General features: G+C 33.0%; 1 protein-coding gene across 3 annotated transcripts in view; it reads right to left on the bottom strand.

Annotated features, from left to right (window-relative positions):
- Positions 1 to 19,555, bottom strand: part of LOC127702557 (uncharacterized) — a 168,793-nt gene that overhangs the window by 121,453 nt on the left and 27,785 nt on the right. Inside the window, exons 3-4 of one of the 3 annotated variants that reach the window (XM_052206812.1) lie at positions 16,074 to 16,250; positions 13,963 to 14,019 (exon numbers count right to left, since the gene is read on the bottom strand). The exons of 1 other annotated variant lie outside the window; for it this stretch is intronic. In XM_052206812.1, the coding sequence (XP_052062772.1) occupies positions 13,963 to 14,019; positions 16,074 to 16,250 (234 nt within the window). The remainder of the gene's footprint in view (positions 1 to 13,962; positions 14,020 to 16,073; positions 16,251 to 19,555) is intronic. One more of the 3 variants, XM_052206814.1, reaches the window with a different exon arrangement.

Here is a 19,555-nt window from a genome sequence, read left to right as displayed (position 1 = left end):
AATTTAGCCCAACACGTAAGATCTGCATTTGCGACAGCAAATTATTTGTCTTTCCTTCAGCGGGATCTGAACTTATCCTATGACATTCGTGGTACTTCCGCCTCAAATCAATCGTCTAGCTAAGCTTTGTAATTGTTGGATGACATCTTTCCTCGTCGGCATAATACAAGGTTGACATATAGTACATTATGTATGGTTGTATATGCTTCTCCATCTGAATACATTGTAGATCAGATGTTTGTGTAAGTTGTAATTAATTATTATAATTACTTACCATTTAGTCACATCGATATGTTTCCTTTTTAACATGTCTAATGATGTGACAACTTTACAACAGACTTTTGCCAACTGATATCTAAGGTTTTTCAGGGCTGACACAACAAATGACATATAGTTCGTCTGTAATTTACCCAAAAAAGTTAAATGTGTCAAATTGCGAAAGCATACGTTTGTTCTTCATTCATCGAGATTAGAACACATGCTTCATTAACTTCGAGGAAAGTCCACCTTAACTGTGTCCAACTCCCTTAACAGACAATATACAAATATTGCTTTCGTAATCGCAAATTTGCAGGTCTTGCATTGCTGGTCATATTTTTAAACGAAGAATATGAGAGGGAGGGTTTGCCGCCAGCAAAAAAAATTAAACCTGTCACATTCCGTATGGGCCTGTCCACAGTCATAAGCCTGTAATTCACTGTTTTAGTTTTGTACATACACGAGGCAGTTAGTTTTCACGTTTGAATTGTTTTATTTTTGTCATTTCGGTTCCTTTTTTTTAGCTTACTGTGCAGTATGGTCTGTGGTAATTTTACAAGTCATACAGTGACCTTTAGTGGCTAATTTCTACTTTATTGGTCAGTGGTGGAGACTTGACTCATTCACAATCATATCCCATTTTCTTATTTTTTGTATAAAGTATATTTGAAATATTTTAAATTTCACTAATACTATTGTTGACTTTCCTTACTTTTTTCAACCGAAATCTATTATTCAGCAAATAAAAGAAATTACAAACTACATCTTACCAACACAAATATTACTGCTGGCAGGTTTTTTTTTGTAATTTGTGTCGTCGAATTGGTGGATCATTGAGGTATATAACACATCTCCTTTATCATAAAGTATCCTAGGGCGCTCCATAGTTAGTGCCTTTTTTATATTTTGTAAAACAACTTGATCAACTTTAATTTGATATTTCTTTTTAAATGATAGTGAACATTCAACCTTCTGAATGTTCTGCCAATGTTAAGATTTCGTTTGTTTACATAACTTTACATGTATGCGTTAATAAAATCTTGATTTAAGACAAAGGATACAGTTACATCAAGGAAATCTCAATATAATTTACGCAGATTCTACCTGCAATTATTAGTTTGCTACAAAATATTATTCGTTGACCTATCTTAGCGCCCAAATTTAATTTTCCATACACTACAAACCAATAAATATCTGAAATGAGCAGTTTTTTTTATTCAACTGTACTGATTTGACTCGACCATTCTGAATTGGTCTAAATTTTACCTAATATAACTCGACTCAAGTCTGAACTATACTAATTTTTTTAGGACATTTACCCAAAGAAACTTACTTTTAATAAATCTAACACAGACAGCAATAATTGTTCTTTTCTGGATTTGGATATTTTAGTTTCGCACCAAAAACTCTTTACAATAATTTACGACAAAAGAGAGGATTTTTCGTTCCAAATTGTTAATTTTCCATTTTTGGACCCCTTCTTACGGTGTGTAAATTGCACTAGGTGTTTGCTATACCCGTATCTGTAGTCGCGTTTTAGATTTTAATGAACGAAATTTATGTCAAGCTGAAAATCATGGTTCCAGAGATTTCGTTACCACAAATTAATTACAACCGTTACAAATAAAGGCAAAAGTAGTATACCGCTGTTCGAAATTCATTAATCGATTGAAAAAAACAAAACAAATCCGGGTAACAAACTAAAACTGAGGGAAACACATCAAATATAAGAGGAGAACTACGACACAACAGAAACACAACATTAAAATGTAACACACACAGAAACGAACTATACGATAACAATTGCTATTTTCCTGACTTGGTACAGGACATTTTTAAGAAAAAATGGTGGGTTGAACCTGGTTTTGTGGCTAGCCAAACCTCCCACTTTTATGGCAATGTTTAATATAACATTAAAATGACAACATTACATGACAGGACTACAATACAAATAAATGGGAGAACACATAGGACAGAGAAACATACGAATAATAGCTAACAAAAGGTACCAGGTTTAAAATTTAATACCCAAGACGCGCGTTTCGTCTACACAAGACTAACCAGTGACGCTCAGATAAAAAAAGTACGAAAGCCAAAACAAGTATAAAGTTGAAGAGCATTGAGGACAAAAAGTTCCAAAAAGTTGTGCCAAATACGGCTAAGGTTATATGTCTGGGATAAGAAAATCCTTAGTATTTAGAATAATTCATACTTTTGCAAACAGTAAATTTATAAAAATGACTGTATAATAGATATATATGATACCACCGAAGTGGTGACTAGCTACAGAATAAAAACGGATACATAAAACAACATAAACCAGCACATAAAAAAATCACAGCCGAGTTAGCCAAAGAGATCAACGAAAAAAAAAAGGTGACGTCACATTTGAATTTCTGAAATTTCCCCAAAATAGGATAGAATTAGGATAGAATTCAAGATTTGGTTTATAATACTCATATAACAATTATCAATAACAATGAAAATTACAATACTAATTAATATGAAATGTGGTAGTAATTAGATAATTAATAGTATTATCTAGCTATGTCGATGTTTCTTCTGAATCAAACTGTAAACCAAATATATCGTATAAATTTAGTTGACCCAAACTAAAATGTAATTAACGAACTGGATGATTAATTATCTTTATTATAACACACGAATACAACAGAAAAAAAAATAAGATTTACAACTACAAATGATAAGACATTTGGCAAAATCCGATGAGAATAACAAATATAACATCAAAACTAAATACATGAATTTTTGATAGAAAAGTGCCATGACACGTCTTATAGCAATGCGAATTCACACTCAGCAAAACAGTCACAATCGGGATTAAGTAACGTTCGGCAATTACAAGATCAGACGACGTAATGTCAAATTACAATCTAACACGTGGTAAAAATGTCCTTAGTTAGTTTGGACAAAGACACATCGTATGGATCGACCAATTTGTGATGGTGTCCGTAAAATTTACGGAGTGTCATTTTTAATATGTCCTCCTCATAAATTTGTTGGAGCAGTTTCTGCGTTAGGAGCACATTCCTGTATATGGTGAACATGCACGAGCATAACGTATCAACTGAGATATGTAAACACCATACGAAGGAGCAGAGGGTATGTTACTGCTAAGAAATGGGAAATTGATAATTGGGAAGTTGAAATCGTCCCGTTTATCATAGATTTTCGTGTGAAGTCGTCCATCTGTGTCAATATTGAAGAAAAGATCAAGGTATGAAACAGTCCTTCTAGTATCAGTAGTATCCTTAATTTCAAGTTCACTGGGATATATGAGATGTAAGTATTGGCTGAAATATAGGTTATTCAATGATAGGACATCATCAGTATATCGGAAAGTAAAATTAAAAAATTTCCCAAGGTGCTTTTCCTTTTTGTCTTTAAGAAGGTTCGGAATGAATTCTGCTTTATACGAGTACAAAAACAAATCGGCCAGTAGGGGTGCACAATTAGTACCCATTGGAATACCGACTGTCTGTTGAAATATAAATCCTCCAAACTCAACAAATATATTGTCGATCAAAAAGTCCAGCATTTTGATAATATCATCTTTAGTATATTTTCTTGTAGTTTTTAGTTTTTCAGTGTGGTTCTTCACACAATATGAATTATTGTAAACCAAAACAAGAAATTTGTATCTACGATTCCCATTTTTATAGAAAAAAGCTCTGTTTAATGAGATGGTGAAGTCGATCTTTCAACTGAGCATGGGGAATAGTAGTGTAAAGCGTAGAAAAATGTTGCTGCTAAATTGCAAAGATTGTGATCGAAGATTAAGCAATAGATCTTTCGAATTTTTCAAAATCCACATCTGGTTAACACCACTGGTAGAATATATCTCATCTCAATATTTTTGAAGCCCATCTTTAACTGTAGAAAGAATAGTAGTCAGTACTTTAGATGTTTAGTCGAACATTATGATGACCCAGCTATGTATCGTTCTTTATATGGAGTTTTGTGAAGTTGTTATCCAGTACAAACTATTCATGGATACAGAGATTTGGTTAGGAAGATTCTTGTTAAAAAGGCTCTAGAATAAAGTTAGCCTCATATGAATGAAGGAAAAGGTCGGCGAGATATGGAGCAGAGTTCATGTGAGAATGTTGATTGTTTGTTGAAAAACACGTTTTAAATCAGGAACCTGTTATTTATGGGTTGTTGTTTGTTGCTGTCTTTCATATTTGCTTTTCTTTTATTATGTTATAATAAATCAGGTCGACGGTTTTCTCGTTTCAATTATTGAACATTTTGTTATGTCGGGTTTGTTATAGCTTACTCCACGGTATGGGTTTTCCCTAATTAATGAAGGCCATATAGTGACCTATAAATGTTTTACATTGATTTCATTTAGCCTCTAGTTTATAGTTGTTTCATTGCATGGCAATCTTACTACATCGTCTTTTATAATAGGAACGCCTATTTATTATGAGGTATATATTAAATGAGAATGGAAATGAGGAATGTGTCAAAGAGACAACTACCTGACCATAGAGCAGAAAACAGCCGAAGGCCACCAATGGGTCTTCAATGCAGCGAGAAACTACCGCACCCGGAGGCGTCCTTCAGCTGGCCCCTAAACAAATATGTATACTAGTTTAGTGATAATGGACGTCATGCTAAACTCCAAATTATACACAAGAAACTTAAATTAAAAATGATACAAGACTAACAAAGGCCAGAGGCTCCTGACTTTGGACAGGCGCAAAAATGCGGCGGGGTTATACATGTTTTTTGAGATTTCAACCCTCCCCCTATACCTCTAGCAAATGTAGAAAAAACAAACGTACAACAGTACGCATAATAAAACTCAGTTTAAGAGAAGTCCGAGTCCGATGTCAGAATAGGAAACAAAAGAAAATAAACAAAATGACATTAATACATAAATAACAACAGACTACTAGCAGTTACTGACATGCCAGCTCCAGACCTCAATTTGACTGATTGAAAGATTATGTCTTCATCATATGAATATCAGGCACAATCCCTCCTGTTAGGGGTTTTAGTATTATACCATCATAAAATATATGAGAAGAACATAACCCGTGTCATGCCAACAACTGGTTTTAGAATAAATATGTTTAGATCCGATGCAAAGACCCTATAAGTGAATCAATATTAAAGCCAAAATATGCAATCTTTAATGACCTGACTACAGTATCGTAACTTTATCCCTTCTTAATACGTTATTACCGGAGACCTCAACATTGTCGATAACACTTCCCTGCGAAATTTGTTATCCAAAGGTCCGAAATATCGTGAGCCTAAATCCATCAATTGGAAATACAACTTCAAAATACTGATGGATTCAGTCGAGGATTATGCCAGGCAATGGGCTAAACGCAAGAAAGAAGACGTAGATACTCTTTCCGAATGGATTAAGGCTGTGAGGTCGTTGATACAAATCCGAATTAAGAAACTAAATGGGCATATCAATACCCACGCTACATCAATTTTTAAAGACCCAAATGTTGCAAAACACTTGTCCTACCTCCACGACAAATATGTTGTTGTCCCCGCAGATAAAGCCCCAAACAACATCGTTTTTGTGTGTAAATATCATTACATAAACTGCTTGATAAATGAATTAGGTATTGACAATTCACTTGGAAACTCAACATATACCCTCACGACACTTACCAAAGAGGAAATCCTAGATAATCATAGGTCTGTTCTATGTTCCTTTGGAATTTCAACCAAAGACGAAGAACTGGATCTTCCATCACTGTATTGGATACCTAAACTACATAAGTGTCCTTACAAACAACGGTATATTGCTGGGTCTTCCAAGTGCTCCACGAAACCTCTTTCTAAATTATTAACATCTATTTTATCAGCAATCAAAGCCGGGCTCCAAAGTTATTGTGAAACTGCCTATTCTACAGGTGGCGTGAATCAGATGTGGATACTAAAAAATTACAAAGATCTTTTAGAGTACATACAATCTAAGACTCTCTCATCTTGCAATAGTATTAAAACATTTGACTTTTCTACACTTTACACAAGTATTCCCCATTCCAAACTAAAAGACAAATTGAAAGAGTTGGTATTACTTTGTTTCATTGAAAAGAATGGCGAACGTAGATACAAGTATCTTGTCTTGGGGAGGGATAAATCCTACTTTGTAAAGAATCACTCTGATTCAAACAAAAAATTCTCTGAAACTGACATTATCAAGATGCTTGATTTCTTGATTGACAACATATTTGTTACGTTTGGAGGACGTGTTTTTCAACAGACTGTCGGAATTCCAATGGGAACCAATTGTGCCCCATTTCTTGCCGACTTGTTTCTTTATTATTATGAGGCTGACTTCATACAGGAGCTTCTTAGGAAGAGAGATAAGAAGTTAGCAATATCCTTTAACTCTACGTTCCGCTATATAGATGATGTTCTCTCACTAAATAATACAAAATTTGGTGACTATGTTGAACGAATCTATCCCATCGAACTAGAGATAAAGGATACTACAGATACAGTTAAGTCTGCCTCATATCTTGACTTACATCTAGAAATTGACAATGAGGGTCGGTTGAAAACAAAACTTTACGACAAAAGAGATGATTTCAGCTTCCCAATTGTGAACTTTCCATTTCTATGTAGCAACATTCCAGCAGCGCCTGCATACGGAGTATATATCTCCCAATTGATACGATATTCCCGGGCTTGTGTTTCCTATCATGATTTCCTTGATAGAGGATACCTGCTCACAAGGAAGCTATTAAACCAAGAGTTCAAAATGGTGAAGTTGAAGTCATCCCTTCGTAAATTTTACGGACGCATTCACGAGTTGGTTGACCGTTATGGAATAACCGTTTCACAGATGATATCGGATATGTTCTTTATGTCGTAACTACAATACCTTTCCCTTTTCACGAATGTGACTTACCGAATTAGACTATTTACCGGATTTGTAATAACATAAGCAACTCGACGGGTGCCACATGTGGAGCAGGATCTGCTTACCCTTCCGGAACACCTGAGATCACCCCCAGTTTTTGGTGGGGTTCGTGTTGCTTAGTCTTTAGTTTTCTATGTTGTGTCATCTGTACTATTATTTGTCTGTTTGTCTTTTTATTTTTGGCCATGACGTTGTCATTTTGTTTTCGATCTATGAGTTTGACTGTCCCTCTGGTATCTTTCGTCCCTCTTTTATCTCTTCTTAATAAGTCTGTTTAAAGGATTTATTGGCTTTTGAGGTGAATACTGACATTTTTGTGCTTTGTAAAGAATATAATCATAAAAGATTGGATGTGAAATACCCGAACGTATAAGATGTCTGCATGTTGAGTTATATTTACGAATGATGTCCTTATACCGATGATAAAATTTAGTAAATGTTTTGACAAGTTTATGATATCGAAAACCCTGGTGTAATAATTTTTCAGTAATACATAAATTTCTCTCGCTAAAATCTAATACGTTGTTACAAACACGAGCGAATCGTACAAGTTGAGATATATAAACACCATAAGATGGTGACAAGGGAACATCACCATCTAAAAATGGATAATTAACGATAGGAAATGAAAAATCATCTCTTTTATCATAAATTTATGTATTAAGCTTCCCGTTAATGATATAGATATCAAGATCGAGGAAAGGACAGTGATCATTGTTAGTATTAGCTTTATTTAAAGTAAGTTCAACAGGATAAATTTGTTTAGTATACATACTGAAGTCGTCATTATTGAGAGCCAATATATCATCCAAATATCTAAAAGTATTGTTAAATTTTTGTATCAGATGTTGTTTCGATAGGTCTTTGCTGATTTTAGTCATAAATTGTAACTCATACCAATACAAAAACAGGTCCGCAATAAGTGGTGCACAGTTAGTCCCCATTGGAATTCCGATAACTTGACGATATACGAAATCTCCAAAGCGAACAAAAATTTTATCAAGTAAAAATTCAATATGCAATTTTGGACCTGTCCTAACCCAGGAGCCTCTGGCCTTTTTTAGTCTTGTATGTTTTTTTAATTTTAGTTCATTTATATGTTTTGGAGTTTAGTGACATCCATTATTCATTGAATTACTACACTTTTTTGTTTAGGGGCCAGCTGAAGCCCGACTCCGGGTGGGGGATTTTCCTGCTGTGTTGAAGTCGCATTGGTGGTTTTCGGCTGTTTTCTGCTCTTTGGTGGGGTTGATGTCTCTTTGACACATTCCCCATTTCCATTTTCAATTATATACAAATTAAGTTTTATTTTATTATAGTTTTGTTTCATCATTCTATTTATCAATATTGTTGTTATTTTTGTCACAATAACTTAAAAAGAAATATCTTGCAAGCACAACATATCTAGCTGTGGAATATTTTTCGAATCAATTTCGAAATTGTCTGAACAGATGAAAATTTGTGTATCAATTAAAAATGCTTGAATATTTTGAGAAAAAACCTCTCTAATTATACTTGCTACTTGATTAATCTTACGTTAATAAGTGTTCTTATGATCACGAACATCGGGTGTAAGTTGAAATTAATAGAAAAACAAAGGATGTGGGGAATCCATCCATGACACAAAATCAGTGCATGCACAGCAAAAAACACACATGAAGCAAAAGAACAGCGCTTTTATTGCTGTTCTTCTTCTCAAAGTCACAATGAGGCCTTCAACACGGAGCAAAAAACGTCTCACCTCACTGCAAGTTTAAGATGCCCCCTAGCACCGGTTTGAGCGGAATTCTTTGCAAAATGATTCGAATAGATTTAACATCACCAAATCGGGCCCAGTCAAAAAAGAACATACTGGAAAGTTGTACATATTTAGAACAAAATAGTTCCTAAGCATACGTGTAAATACCAAACTATGTAGAATATATTTTAGTAATTTAGGTATCAAATGAAAGTTGAAGGACTGGTTATCCTTGTATAACAGATATTGACCGATAATTTTGAATAATGCAAAAATGTATGAATTAATTGTAAAACATTTTCTTAATTTTATAACTTAAAATTTTTAATGATTTTTATACTTTTACATTTTCCATATCCCAATTAGTCAGATTCATGATCAAGATCGACATAAACGTGAAAAATGGTTTAACCACATCACATGTTGCGCTTTTATCAGTCCAGATCTTGACAATGTGTTGTTCATTGTTGTATAGTCTGAGTATGTACTCTGAAATGAGTCCAGTGTTTGCGGTTGATTTGGTCTGTTGTATCTTCTAACATTATTTGCTGATTCCTGGTATCTTTTTTATACATTATTTTTCTCGGGAACTTTTTAGGAACATCTTTTGAAAATACTAAACAATTTAGTTTCAATGTATATTGTAATCAACAGCACATTTAGTTTAATGTTTGCTTCTGTTATAGTCCGAAAACGACGGAAATTCTAGATGTATATATGACTAAAAGGATAGGTGTGAAATACGTCAACAAGACGGCTCAAGACACAACTACACAAATAACCAGAAAACATATGGAGCATGTGAAGGGCGACGTATTTTTGCAGTAAACAGTGGTCTAAATAGTTCATAGTCCAAAGAAACTATCAAGAACTTCAGCAACTACAGCAAACATTTCAATCAGCACCAAAATCTCCAATAACAAAAATCATTACAATATATCAGATAACAACCCCTGACTAAGTTCATATAAATTCGTCGATACTAATTTTTTTGGAAGCCCGACGGCCTAATATGAACCTGGTCAGGGGTTGTTATCTGAAAAACTTGATGATTTTTGTTATGTAAAGACATGAAGATATTTCTGTTTTACAAACGGAATTATTCTATTGGTGAATAGTTTTTAATGAATGTTAAAAATAAATCATTTAATTATTAGATATGTAAGAATGTGATGAAGTATTTATTTTGACATTGACTGCATACATAAATCTCTACATTTTAAATAGCCGGACATCACCATATTGTCAGTATGTGCATTAGACAAGAGAAATGTTAGAGGTGAATATCCTTTCAGTCAATCGTCGATTAAAACCACTTTAATGAATTATTATAATGCATGAAATGAAGTTTTTAATGCAATTCTTTGGCAATGTAAATCTGCAATTTAATCATTAACTTATATGTATTTGTCATCGTTGTATTACATACTAATCCGACTTCTCGCAAAGCTAGAAACCGTACCAATTTTACCGCCTGAAATTAATAAAATAAATAACAATAAAAACTTCCCTAAATAATATAAATAATCGCTGCTGTATTTTTTCTTTTTCTAAGTGAATGCTTCTTGAATTATTTTCTGCCTACCAGCTATTACATTCACCTGACCATTAACATTTTTTATTGAAATAGATCAAAAAGTGATTATGAAAATTAAATACAAGAACAAAAAATATTCCAAAAGGTGCAAAGACCAGATTTTAACTGACAATAACATTAAAACTAATAAAACAACAACTTTAGTTAAAAGACAGAAATTCTAGCAACATATTTCGAATTGGGTGTTCAATGCAAAGTAAGAAATGTGTGCTCTTTTGACACACATTGATTGTCTAAGTGCAATTGAAGTCATGCTATTTTTATCTTCTCGTCCGTTTATGTCTGTTTAAATCGACACTACCTAAGTTTTAAGGTCACCACCACGAAATAGTTAACCGATAGGATGCATATGTGTGTGTCTGGAGTCACTAACCAATATGTTTTTGCGCTCCTAAATCTTTAGAAAGTAGTTTAGTCGTCTAAATCTGTGATTGGACTGATAGTTTCCTATTTTCGATTGTAACATTTTGATAAGTTGTTGATTGGCATGGCATGTTATGCGTACGTAGCAAGAGACGCTTATCCTATCGACACCCCTAATCTCTCTCCTTTTTGATTTTATGTGATTTCCTAGGATATTTTTTTGTTCTTTAATTTGTCTTTTCTTAGTATATTTACCGGATTTTAACATAACTACTGTCGTCTTAATTTTAAGCTAGATTTTCAGAATATACTAAACAGCTGCATATGACAAATGTATGACAAGGATCTTTTTAGAATCAGGAAAATTTTTGACTTTGAAAACAAAATTGATGATCTGTTTTGATTTTCTAATTGAACTTTCCATTTCTGTGTATGTGCACTGTTTTTATCAAATGTACAGATGAGAAAGGATATGTTCCAGTCGTCGTAACCATACTCCAATCCCTCTCTCTCGAAAGTGACATAATTAAATTAAACTTTTCATTTATTTTGTACGTACATGAGCAACACTGCGGGTGTCACATATCGAGCAGGATCTGGTTACCCTACTGGACACCTGAGATCCCCCTGTTTTTGGTGGGGTTCGAGTTATTCAATCTTTAGATTTCTATGTTATGTTTTTGAAGAAGGTTGTTCATCGTTTAGTCTTTTGACGTGTTTTGCAATGGCCTTTTTATTTTGTCTTCGACTTATGAGTTTAAGTATCCCTGTGGGATCTTCCGCCTCTTTTTTGAAACCTTACAACTGGAAGAGATTGTGATGCTTTCCATGATGCAGAAAAAGGTTATAGACTGTAAAGATACCACCAAATATAGTATGCTCTTTTGTAGATGTTGCATAAGGTGGATCATAGCTATATATTTCCTTACATATAATTTTCTCATACCTCGTCAAATGTAGATTTTACCATGTTTTGTGTTCAAAAATATAATTGAAACTATAGGTTTCTATGCTATTTTCCAAGCATCAAGTCTCGCAAAATGCCAAACTTTGCATATATTATTCATGACAAAACACTTTTTGTGAATAAAAAGAATCTAGGAGATAGATATTTTATATCAAATTTGAGAAGTTTGTTTTTATTATATGCTCTAAGAAAATATAAAGAAAGAATAGTCTATCCAATCTTATTTTTCTGTTACCAGTAAAAAATGAAAATTTCAGTAACATTTCTTTATAGCATTTTTACTGTTAAAGAGTTATCTTCCTTTATATGGGTAAGTTGAAAAATTGCATAAAACAAAAACAAATTTTTGATATTTGTTAGAACTGCCTAAATTATTCAATAAATCATTTATTTTTTCCTTATCTAAATAAACAGTTTTTAGAATTAATTGTCAATCTGTCTCAAGAATTCTAGATTTAAGCAGAAAATTGACCGATTGTGTACTGCTATTTTACAATCCAAAATGGCGATATTCAGTGAATTTATCTTAAGTTATGAACAACTTAAACTCTATCAAAATACTGTAACGATAATGTTTTAAACGTAAAATCAGATATTTGACTATTTTGGCGTATTGTTTTACAATTGATACCTGAATGAGAAACCATGAAACAGTCCTGAAAACGAGTTCATAAAATTTAATTTGGATACTTGTTTGTTTTCTAAATAGTCAGATATCATCATATTGTCCTCAAGAACATTAGACAAGATAATCGTTGAGTGCAAATATTTTTACAGCCAACCAACGAAAATAACCGCCTTAATGAATTATGATAATGCATGAAAATGAGAAATCATTTTTAATGCAATTCTCTTGCAATGGAAATTTACGATATATCTTTTTCTAATGTATATGTAGAACTCGGAGTTGCGATTGTGACGGTGAAGTGCGATGATCACGCTGAAGTGCATTGGTCTGCGCCGACTTGCGATGGCTCTTCCGCTGTTGTGCGATGGTCTATACAACGTGTGATGGCTACTTTAAAATCTACACATGTCCAATTATTTTGAGTTTATAAATACAAAACATTCAATGTTTTCCCAAGTTGCAGTAAAAACCATCTACGATGATCTATATTATTCCATTTTCAATTCACAGTAGCCGTAGATTTAACGATTATTTTGTTTCGTTCCAACTAATCAAGTAGTATTTGCATTTCAAACAACTATCGTGTGTTTAATTTATTACAAGTTGTACTCGTTTTAAAGAAACATAACCTTTGTATGTAGTTTCCATAGTGGTCAATTTCAGAGAGATTATATGAACTACTGTATTCTATTTGTCTACGCTATTTACAAAGTACACTATAACGTGACAGTTAGGATTGGAAATGTTTTAAATTTTAAATCTATTTCTAACGAACAAATGACTGCTACATCGACATGTGACCATGCAAAAAATAAACAAAAACAGAGAACACATGATTTTTTCAATCCATCGCACTCCAGCGTTACCACCAACGCACTTAAGCGTCCAAGCATCACACTTTAAGGTGATCATCGCGGTTAAGAGTCATATATATAATATATACATATATATACAAGTCTAAATTGAAAACAACGTTCAAACCTATGATTGCGTTGGATAAAAAAATATATATATATAAATATATATATATAAAACGTCTGAATAATAGTCAACGATTTTTCCCACGAGGGCGCTGGATCGTTACGAGTAAAGATACATGTACACAATAAATAAATTATATAAACGCCTAAAAAGTGTATATTTGAACTCTCTGTTGTAATTAGTCATATAACCTATGTCGTGTTTAACACATATTTCGAATTGTGCAAGCGTCTTACCTGATGTCCGGTTTGACTTTTTTATTGTATAAATTTCAAGATTGTTATAGTTTAATCTAAGTAGACTGATATATGATTCATTCAACATCACAATCATAATTACTGAGGAAGGATATCTGTTATCCGAAATATTTATAAATAATTACATTTATAGTTCCTTTTTTTGTTATTGGTTTGTTGTGTACACTTTTTAGGCATTTATATATATATATATATATATATATATATATATATATATATATATATATATATGTCCTTTAATAATTACATACTTATCGAACTTCTCGCAGAGCTGAAAGCAGTACCAAATCCACCTCTTGAAGTTGATACTAAATAACAATAAACACATTATAAATATAAAAGTTAAGAGATGTGGTATCATTACCAATGAGATAACTTTTCACCAAATTTCAGATAAAGTGGATTAAAATATTGTAGGCAATTGTACAGCTCTCATCAATGAGAAAACCCATACCGTATAGTCGGCTATTAAAGGCCCCTACATGAAAAATATGAAACAATTCTAACGATCTAATCTACAACAAACTAATTAACGAAAAACAAATATGACAGACATGAACCAACCACAACCACTGAGTTACAGGCTCCTGACTTTGGACAGGCACATAAACAATGTGATAGGGTTAAATATGTTTGAAGGCGCCAATCCTCTTCCTAAACTGGAACAATGGTGTAACAGTACAACATAAGAAGAAATGCGTTCCATGCATGATATCAATAAGAGCTGTTGTATCTATTCTTTTCCTAAATGATGGTTCATTGAATTATTTTTCTGCATAGCAACTATATCATTCACCTGACTATCAACAACTCTTTATTGAAATTGACCAAAACAAGTTTTTAAATATAAGTGATTAGGAGAATTAAATACAAGAACAAAAACACAAGGTTTTAATTGAAAAACACAAACAATTAGTAAACACGAAACATTTAAGTTAAAAGACAGAAATTGTAGCTGAATAACTCGAAATGACTGGACCATGCAAAATAAGAAATATCATCTTTTATGACACACATTGGTTGTCTTAGTGCAATTGAAATCATGCTATTTTCATGCTCTCTCCCGTCTATGTCTCTTTCAGTCGACACTACATACGTTTTACGGTTACCTTTACGAATTAGTTAACCTTTATGATTGTGTCTCAACTCACCAACGACATGTTTATGCGGTCTTAAATCTTAAAATACCAATATAGTCGTCTAAACCTTTAATTTAAACGACAGTTTCCTATTCTCGACAGTGACATTTTGATTGAGTGTGGATTTGCTATTCAGGTTACACATGAATGGCAGGAGACGGTTACTGTGTCGACGCACTTTGTCTCGCTTTTGTTTGTTTGTTTAATGTGATTTCCTCTGTTTTTGTTTGTTTCCTTTATTTGTCTCTTTTTTTTCGATTTACCAGATTTTAACATAGGTAAACTTCTGTTGTTTTAATTTTGGGCTAGACTTTTGAAATATACAATCAGTTGGTATTTATCTGTATCTTTTTCAGAAATCAGAGAAACTATTGAATTTCAAAAGCAAAATCGCTGATCTGTTTTAAATTTCGTTTTAATCTATTCATTTCTGTTCATGTGCAATATTTTATCAAATGTACAGATGACGACGGGTATATTCTAATTATCGTCATGACAATAACGTCCTATGGAATATGACATCACCGAATTAGACTTTACTTCTATTCATTATTTAAAACAGGAATACTATGAGTGTCACATGTCGATCAGGATCCAGTTATCCTTTCTGAGCACCTTAGATACTCACGATTTGTGTGGGGTCTATGTTACTCAGTGCTTAGTTTTCTTTGTTGTGTTTTGTAGAATGTTGTTCGTCGTTTAGTAGTTTTATGTTTCTTTCCCATAGCAAATTGAGTTTGTCTTCAACTTATGAGTTTAAGTATCCCTTTGGTTTCTTCAGCCTCTCTTAAGCTTACAACTTGATGTGAACGTGATGCTTTCCATGATGCAGAACAGGTTATAGACTGTTAATATGCAACCAAGTAGATGGTACTCTTTTGCGGATTTGGGTTAAGTTATGAACGTTAAGTGTATTTAAAACCTTAACGATAATGTTTTGAAGATTACATTAGAAAATCGACTGTTTAGTTTTATTGTTTTACCATTGATAAATAAAAGAGAAAACAGTCCAGAAAATTAGTTCATAAGATTTAACTTGAAAGGTTACACATATTCAGCGTCGATAGGGATAAACATACTCATTAGGCATTCATCATGAGCAGGTGACTGTCTGTTGTCGGGTCAAACTATTGTTACTTTTGATTTATCTCGTCTTGGTATTGCCGTAAATTTATCATAACGTTAAAATCTTAAATGAATTATTGACCGAGTTAAATACTCACTTTTATAATTACTTTTCTTAACTTCGCATCCGTTGCAATAACATTTAGAATTTTCGCAATAACCAGCTAGGCCATTACAGCCAGATCCTACACAACAACCTGCACAGCCAATGCTGTCTGGGTTTGTTTTGTTACAAAATCTGTCAGAACAAACTTGCTGAAAGGATTCTTGCATACCTGTAAATCAAAAAATGTACTACTCGGTTTATTTTCTCTTTAAAATACGAATCAGGCGACATAATGTTGAAGCGGTATATTGAAACTTGGTTGATTTTCAGTAACAATATATTCTTTTTAAAAGTGTAACAGAAACAGAAAACTGCAAGGCAAATTCTGAAAGGGGAAAGTCATATAAACTGACAAAATCAAACGTTTTCAATAAACTGATATTTGTTTTTTTCAATGTAACGTTAAACAGAACACTATTTTATCGAAATGATATAACCTTTTACATTAAATATGTGTAATGAAAGTGTATCCTTGGTTAAATATTGAAATCAATCCGTTAACTTCAATTTCAAACTCAATGCATAGAAAACGAAACACGTTGTCTATATAATCAATAAGTTTCATGAAAAGACGTGGGATAATCGTATTCAGAAATCGTAATCAGCTGTAATTGATTACATTTTGCAATTTAATCACATATTATTAGTAATCATGCTAATTCTAAATACAATTTAAAAAAAAACAACAGGACAGGTGTAATCATGATAACATTCAGATTACTTTTAGATAACATTCATATGATTACTTGCTGATTACAAATTTTGTATATGAAAATAGTTTAAGCATAGATAAAGAATTATCTAACAAGATTTCACTATGATTCATGGTCATGGTTTAATATTATTGATCCTAGCTTCTATACTACAACTTTAGAATAACCAATTTGGGCATTTAAACAGTTCACTCAATGAATTAACCTTTCCTAATGTTTCGTTGTGAGACCTTGTGATATACGAATACTCTTTGAAAAGATTTTGTGTTCCCTAACGAGACACTTCGAATATTACCTTTAGTTTAAGCTTACGCAATATTTTGTTATCATTCTTATATGATTTGCATATCAACACATACTTAAATCGAATTTGTCCATTAGATTGATATCCCTTTGTGTACACTTCGAAAGACCATGTTGCCAAAGCAACTGTCGTTACCTTTACTGAATTCTATTCATGTGCGATACACATGCATGGGATCCGAAAAGAAAGAACATCACTGTTATTTCTATTCTAATGCATAGCAAAATGAAATAATGCATTAATTCTTTGAAAATGTTTAAAATCAAAACGAAGTAAAGTTCAGCAAAGTTTCATGGTTGATCTTAGCGCATCAACGTCATTGCAAATCATTACGTCAAACGAAACACAAATCTCAAAATGAAAGCTATTCCGTTACTTGTACGATTCAAATTCGGATAATATCTCATTAAAATAAAGCTTTTGATTTTTTGTTATTGTATTGCATTAATCGAACATTTATGGATTTCAAAAAGTAAATATGGCGGCTAACTCCTATGTTACGGCATGGGAATTTGGATTTGATGGTAAATAGTAACCAATGAACAAAACAATACTTATTAAAAGTTGCATATGTTTGGGTTAAGAATTATAAGAATTATAATTCGGATATTGACAAACTTGAGGTAAAAGTCCAGTGGACTTTTATTTAGTTTGTGAGTTTATCCCATTATATCCACTAAAAAATGTGTTAATCCTATAAACTACAGGAACAGTCAATATCATAGAACATTAATTTAGGTGGATTTATTTTCAATTTTGACTTTGATGATCAACATAAATGAGAGTCCACTTAAATAACAATGAAATTGATGACCCAATTCTTTTTTTTGTAGTTTGTATAAATAAACTCATCATAGATACCAGGATTGAAATTCTATATTTGCGCCAGAATAAATTCGTTTTCCATAAACATTTTAATATTTGCTTTCTTACTATATCATTTATAATATTTAAAAAACAGTCCTTTCCATAATGAAATGAAACTACTTATAACATTATTGTTATTGCAATTGTTATAAAGTTCACCGCACTTTATTACCGTATCATCTGTTACAGTAATTATAATTGACAGATCAGCAACTCTCACATGTCTGCACGTTCTTAAATAAACATAATTAAATAGATCAATTGAAGTTCTTATACACATGTTGTCATTCTGTAGTCTGACCATCAAACGATGTACTTGTTAATAAATTAGTTATAGAAACTGGATTGTATTATTATATAGCAAATATATTACACATTTTGGCGACGAGGAAAAAACTGAATATTAAAATAAATGTGAATTTCTACACGTAACAATGCCGACTTACGGGAAATTAGACTCTTTTGATGAATCCGAAGATTGGACACAATATGTAGAACGTATGGAACATTATTTTAATGCTAACGAGATAGACGAAGAAGACCAGAAAAGGGATATTTTCTTAAGTGTATGTGGGAAGAATACCTACAAATTAATTAGGGATTTATTAGCACCAGCCAAACCAGGAACGAAATCACTGGCCGATTTAACAAAACTAGTGAAAGACCACCGAGATCCAGTACCATCAGAAATTATCCAAAGATTTAAATTTAACAGTAGAACAAGACACAGCGATGAGTCAGTGAGGACATTTATTGCAGCACTAAGAAGTCTGACAGAACACTGTAATTATGGTGACACGTTAAACGCTATGTTACGAGACAGGTTAGTCGTCGGAATAAAGAGTGACCGCATACAGAGGAGGCTATTAGCAGAGCCGAATTTAACTTTTGACAAGGCATTGGAAATTGCTACCGCTATGGAGACTGCTGAGAAGAACGCACAAGACATCCAAGCGAGTGGGACAAATGCAACATTTCAGAAACAAGTCAACAAAGTTTCAAAATCATATACAAGAAACAACTCTGGAAATTCGAAACAAGGAGATTGTTACCGGTGTGGGGGAAATCACTTAGCCGCCGATTGCAGGTTTAAGGATGCAAAATGCCACAGTTGTAAAAAGAAAGGACATATCGCAAAGAAATGCCGTAACAAATCTGCCAATGGGAATTTAAGTGAAAATCACAGAGAGTTCAAATCACGTTTTCAACCACGTGCTCATTTCATGGAGCAGGATGAAAGTAGCGAAAGTGAAAGTGAAAATGAAGTTTACTCAGTTTTTCATTTTGGAAATAAATCTAATGAGGCATATAAAGTGCAAATCAATGTGAATGAATGTGAAATAGCCATGGAGATAGATACCGGAGCGTCAGTTTCTATCATGAGCGAGGATACTTACAAGGAATACAAGTCTAAATTCAGAATCGAACCGACAAGTGCTAAACTCCGAACATACATGGGAGAGCAGATTCCTGTAATAGGACGTGCAATCGTCAATGTCAACTACAAGAAGGAAAGCGCAAAATTACCATTACTGATAGTGAGGCGTAAAGGTCCGAATTGACTTGGCCGAGACTGGTTGAACAAACTCC

Source organism: Mytilus californianus, unplaced genomic scaffold (assembly GCF_021869535.1).
Source record: "Mytilus californianus isolate M0D057914Y unplaced genomic scaffold, xbMytCali1.0.p SCAF_5, whole genome shotgun sequence".
NCBI classification, from domain to species: Eukaryota; Metazoa; Mollusca; class Bivalvia; order Mytilida; family Mytilidae; genus Mytilus; species Mytilus californianus.
Note: the sequence above shows the minus strand (reverse complement) of the source record. Positions and strands in the feature narration are given on the sequence as shown.